Source organism: Berghia stephanieae, chromosome 1, assembly GCF_034508935.2.
Source record: "Berghia stephanieae isolate SIO BIC M18660-M18661 chromosome 1, UCSD_Bste_1.3, whole genome shotgun sequence".
Taxonomy (NCBI): domain Eukaryota; kingdom Metazoa; phylum Mollusca; class Gastropoda; order Nudibranchia; family Aeolidiidae; genus Berghia; species Berghia stephanieae.
Window position 1 is genome coordinate 116,473,264 of NC_088360.1, and position 6,226 is coordinate 116,479,489.

Genomic DNA, 6,226 nt, shown 5'->3' on the forward strand with positions numbered 1-6,226 from the left:
TGGTCCAGTGGTATGACACTCGCTTTCGGATCGGAAGGTTCTGGGTTAGAGCCTCGGTCGGCGCATAGTGGATTCCTCGGAAAAAAGACTCTTTACTCACATTCTCTCACCGTAAAATGAGTACATGGCCGTCAACAGCGTTGTCTCTGCCGGAAATAAATTGTAATATCGCCTAACAGGCGTTATGTCTCGTTTTACACGTTAAGCGTTGCTGTTGGTCAGGGACCCTTTGTAAATCGCTTTGAGCACATTTAGTGAATATTGCGCTATCTAAAAGCTTTAGTTTTTTGGGTTTTTAAAAAAAGAGATAAACAAAAATACACGATTTGACTATTTTCTATAACGTCTCCTCTTGTCCCCTATTACTTCTATCCCAGATCACTGTTTAAATCTAATACATGCAGCGTGAGTGAGTATCATCACAACAGCGTGTGTGTGAATCCAATCAATAATTTTACAACTCAAAAAACGTACAACTTCCCAGCTCTCTCTATCATCTACAACTTTTCATGAACGACATTCAAAACCCTGACGGAACCTCACGTAGTACGGCTGTATTTACATTATGTCGGCCAATCGCTAGTGAGGTTAGCTCCGCCCCTCTGGGAAGTGAGGGCTCGGTATAAGAGCACGAGAGCACATGGAACGCTTAGTGTTTTTAGTATCATTTTGACTTGAAAAAAGTACCGTTTGGAATAAAGTTCGTTGAAAGAAAACACTTTTGTGACTTAGATTTATTTCTTACAATTTTGGATTTTACCCTGTGAATATTTCCAAGTTTTTACTGTGCCACATAGTGACTTTTTATGTTTCAACAAAGTGAAAGTTATCATATATCAACATAATTCTATGAACAGTGAAATCGAATTGTTTTTACTCGCAATGATTCCAAATTCGTCGTGTCTACTAAATGGTAAAGTTTAAAAACATTTAAAAAATATCAATCGAGGTATAACTTTTCATTTCAAATCATGGATTTTTCTAACCCAGACCCAATGTTTGGAGCGGCGGTGTACCAGGACGTTATTTCACCTCACCAAGGTACGTTTCAAAATATCGCCGGTCCTAGCCGTAGTAGTATGGGTGTTATGGACTTCGATAGTTACTCACGGCCAACGATGATGGAACCCCACGATATGGACTTTGACGTTGACAGTCCAACTTCTGAATCATACTGTGAGTCAGACGATGCCACTAGCATCATGGGAATCCAGGATTCCGTCACCTCTCCAAGTGACATTCAGGTAGACGATGAGTCAAAACATCACGTTGTTGTCAATGATAGTAATGATTACACGGATAGTAAATTTTTACAAGACAGAAGTCTTATCTTACAACGATGGGGTCCACACGATGTTTTCCCCGCTGATAAATCTTGGACCCTTGAACAAAAAGCTGCAAAACTCATCCAGCTTAGCCCCTGTAAAGTCTACACTGTGTCCGACATTATTAATCTTGATCAAATCGAGAGACCCGAAATTAGAGTTGACATTCTTATTGACTTAGTGTGCAAAATTCAAGTTAATTTCCGATGGAATTATGTGAAGCCCCATGAACTATATAAAAGTTACACAGTTGTAACAAACTGCAAAAAAGAGAAAGAAAAGAAAGACGCTGATGGTAATATTATCCCGAAACGTCCCATGAACGCTTTTATGATCTGGTGTCAAAAATGCCGCACTCTCATGGCACACATTTGCCCTCAATTACACAACGCAATCATTAGCAAGGCCCTTGGTGCTAAATGGAAAACTTTCTCCCCCGAGGAGCGAGCCGTCTATGAAGACGAAAAAATCAAACTCATGGCATTTCACCAATACGAATTTCCCAACTACAAATACCGCCCCAAAAAGAAACCTAAAAAGTCCGAGGAGAAGCCGACCCCTGCTCCCAAATCCAGGTCAAAGAAGAAAAACGCCGATAAAACCCAGCCTGCCCCACTTCGTGCTATCAATATCGCAGACGAAGCTAGACAAAACCTCGATCCGCTCCTCAAGGAACGCCTTCAAGTCAAAATGCAGGTTAAAATTGACCCCGATCTCAAGAGAGGGATTGGAAAACGAGCCACAGCCATCGACTTAGCAGATCTGACCGGTTTCCAGGCAGATTTTGCATCCTCGTCTCCTGAAGGTGCTCACACCAGTCACCAGCACTTGATTGACAATCAAACTTCGTCCGTCTTCGACACCCCTGAAAACTCGCCTCATGAGCCTCGTACCCCCTCTGATCTGGAATACAGCTCAATGATCTCTAAGGAGGGCGCGTTCTGTTTCGACGAGAAGTTCAATTTAAACATCGACAACAACAACACGACGTCGACCGTCAACAACAATCTCAGCATCGATATCAAGCCCAATATTGACGACCTCAACAATATTTGGCCATCTATAGTCAAATCCGGTCCCATCGACTTTCAGATAAAGACCGAACCAATCAGCCCCACCGCTACAGTTTCCCCCACATCTACAAACTTCCCACAAACTCACCAAGCCATGGACTTTTTGAAAACGGAGCCCCTAATTCAGACAACGGAGCACCTAATTCACACAACGGAGCCCCTAATTCAGACAACGGAGCACCTAATTCAGACAACCGAGCCGTTAATTGACTATTCTTCTATATGGAACACTACCACCACCACCACCACCAACAACAACAACAACAACAACAGCAACAGCAACAACGTCGACGACGACGACGATATCAGTCTCGAAGTGGATTCGGAAATTACTGAAACTAAAAAAACCGAGTCGATCGAGGGTTATCCCAATTTTCTATCAGTTGATGAAGTTGATAATTTCCTTCGTGAGAACTCTTTGAGTAGCAGTGAGTTCTGCTCCCCCGACATGGTAGAATTAATGAGATTTATCACTACTCCTGACACGTCCTCCTACTCTAACGAACCATCATCATCAGGGGCCTCGCAATCATATCCCGTCGTGGAGAACAATGCTCTGGTAGCGTAAAAAACGTTGTCCTCCTTCAAGTAACTGTATATTACTGTTTGAAATTATATAAATATGTACATAGTTTCCCTCCCCATCCACCCCCCCCCCCCCCCGCTTTCCCCCCCCCCTCTCTCTCTCTCTCTCTCTCTCTCTCTCTCTCTCTCTCTCTCTGCCCCATTCATAATATTCTTAACATTCAACATCCATTCATACTATAAATAACTGTACTTTTTACTTCCACTCAACCAGAAATCCTTATTATGTTATCTTACCGCTTTACCTGTCACCCCCCATACCCCGTAATCCTACCCACTCCAGTTTTCACTGTGTAAATCTATTCAATGTCCATATAAATGTGAAGTCCTCATATCATAATTAAATGGATTCAGTTTTTAAAGAAATCTTGACATTCGCCCGGTATTTTCTTTTCCTTCTTTGCCCAGGTCTCTCCCAAGTTCACCTTTTTTCTTAAAGAGGGCGATGATTAAGAAACCTAAATGACTATTCCACAATCTATTTTTTTTAAAATAATCCCAATTCAATATAGCTTGATCTGAGAGAGAGAGAGAGAGAGAGAGAGAGAGAGAGAGAGAGAGAGAGAGAGAGAGAGAGAGAGAGAGAGAGACAGAGACAGACCAACCAATTCCTTTTCCTTTTTAAAGAACCTTCTCGACTTTTACCCCTCTTTTCATTGGATTTGCATCATTGACTTCCCAACTGCGGTTCACTCAAGCATGAGAAATCGCCCTGACTTCTTAATAGAGTCCCGACATTTTCTAAAAGACCACCCATCGGTCTGGCATGTCCGTCCTGTCATCCGAAATCACAATTCTCATATCAATCTTAAATCCATTTGATCAGTTAATTCCTTTCTTCTGGACATACAATCTACTCCCTACGTATCACCATCAACATTAATGTCAAAGTCACAAGCTTTTGGATCATCTCCTTATTTCATCTGTCCATCGTGTATTTTCAAGAGCCGTACTGGTGACAGCTATATTCATCAACTTTTGTTGATTTTATATGTTTTACACAATACTGACTCAGCATTTAAGTTTAAGATATTAGAACTGTTTTTAAGTATCGCAATTTTGGAAACGTATTCACTTCCTGACTATTGCCGCACGCTGACAAAATACCTTTTCCTCCCATTTTAATCAGATTTTTAAACTTAAGAATTTGGTAATTGAACTGGCTTTTATTACATATCTAATATCGAACAGTTGGGGGTTATCGAATTCTCACTCATCACCATCTGTAGAAAATAATTTCTGGCCGCAATGGTAAGGAAATGTGTTTTGCTAGTGTGTGGCGGTATTTATAAAAATAACCTCAGGTTGTTGATATTGTTAGCACTCGATGACTTCACAGAGGCAGCAGCCAATCCTAACGGTATTAATGCAAACTTACTACGTATTATATTCGTGTAGTCTTGTTAAACTGGTCGAATTATTATTTTTTGTTAAGTTCGCAGATGACGGATTTGTCATTTATTGAAAATGAAGTTCTTACCAATGTTATTGATTGTGTATTATCCTCCTATATTATGACATAATATCCCGATGTTTGCATTCTGCTATGTTTTATATACTTTACAAAATAAATGTGTAAATCGCTGATTGTTTATGTTGAAAAGTGCGCACATTGGACCAAACTCGGGACTTTCGGGTTGTCTTGGTGGGATTTCTCTCTCTCTCTCTCTCTCTCTCTCTCTCTCTCTCTCTCTCTCTCTCTCTCTCTCTCTCCCCCCTCTTTTACTCTCTAATCCCCAGCCCCCTCATACTACTCTGTAAGGAGTTGCTATGTATATATTCTGCAGCAATGTAGACATTTGAAAAAAAATCTTTTAAAGTTTCTCTGTGACAAGGGAGTGGGAGTCGAAAGCTCAATTCGCGGTGCTGTCTACTGAATCGCAGACAGACCTGGTTTTATTGTACTTTTTCCTATCCACTCAACAATGAATGGATGGGTAAGCTTAATACTAAGCGTCCTATCCAAAGGGTATCAATCAATTTTGTTGCTGGGTTTTTGCTCCCACAAAACCCGGGATAAATGGAACAGCTCCAATTCTACGAGCCTATTCGATCTGAAAGACTTACTTTTCTTGCTCTGTGATCTTAGTATTGAGATCTTAAAATCCACATTCCTTACTTTTCCCTATCCAATGTAAATATTGACACAGATACACGACGCAAAAATATCGTTGTTTTAACAATTCTTTGGTGGCTTGGTTTCGTTACCAATGAAATTAACTGTACCGTGTTCTTGTACATTAACCGAAAAAAAAAATTTACAGCTTTTATTATCCAATTTTTATGTCAGATTGTATTGCATACTGACCTGTAGATACTTGTACAGATCTGGTAATCTGAATCAAATTGACATGTTTTTATCTATGAATTCATGATCGTTTTTTGTAACTACAACGGAGACACATTCTTGTAAACACTATTCGTAGTTAATCTATTCGTGTTTGGGTTTGTTTGTGACTCGATCAATTGCTTCTTTATCAAGAAAAAAAAAATGGAAATAGAACAGCATTTGCCCTGCACCATTATAATGGCGACCCATTTCGCCGTGTTGTTATTCAGAATAAATTAAATCTTTCGGTCTAGACTTCCTAGATGTTTTTTTTTTTTTTTAATTCAGAGCAGGATTTGTTTTGTTTTTTTTTTTATTTCTTTAAAATAAAATGTTTTTTTTTAGGTAGTGTTTTTCCTCAAGCGGCAGCTGACGCCGCTATTGTGTGAATAGCCCTTTAAGCATGTCAGCCGCCTAACACCTGACTTGCTATGGAGTAGTCAAAAGTAGCACGGGCTCTCAGTTCTATCAAGGGGTCGGCATAACTGTTAATTTGATTATCATGGAGGGTTGTCAAGAAATTATTTATTTGTGCAAGCGCAGGGGTGGAGTCGATGCTTGTGATAAATCGAGAGAAATTAAACATCTATTCTTGTTGACTGCAGTGTGATACGAGAGTGATACGACAATGACCGTTTGACTGAATGTTCCTAAATTAAACTTAATGTTGTGTTAAGTTATTCTACCTTTAAAATGAATCACGTGCAATGTGTTTTGGGAAACACCCGGGGATTCTTGGGGGATTCCCCTGGCCCTAAACATCAGACATTTGGCTGTTGACAGTTGACCAGCGGTGAATCAATCCTGATGCTTGGTTGTGAATGTACAGTTAAATGATAAATAAATTATAGACTCTGAAATTTCGTGATACCTCAGTCGTGAGCGGGACACACGCACTGGTTGTTTGCCGCCTG

At 40.2% G+C, this 6,226-nt stretch overlaps 1 protein-coding gene across 1 annotated transcript; it reads left to right on the forward strand.

The window, feature by feature from the left end:
* The first annotated feature begins 648 nt into the window (after window positions 1-648).
* Window positions 649-3,584, forward strand: LOC144962848 (uncharacterized). The gene has a single exon (XM_078896180.1). It carries the CDS (start codon window positions 972-974, stop codon window positions 2,964-2,966), a length of 1,995 nt encoding a protein of 664 aa, XP_078752306.1. The 5' UTR covers window positions 649-971; the 3' UTR covers window positions 2,967-3,584.
* Window positions 3,585-6,226: the final 2,642 nt, after the last annotated feature.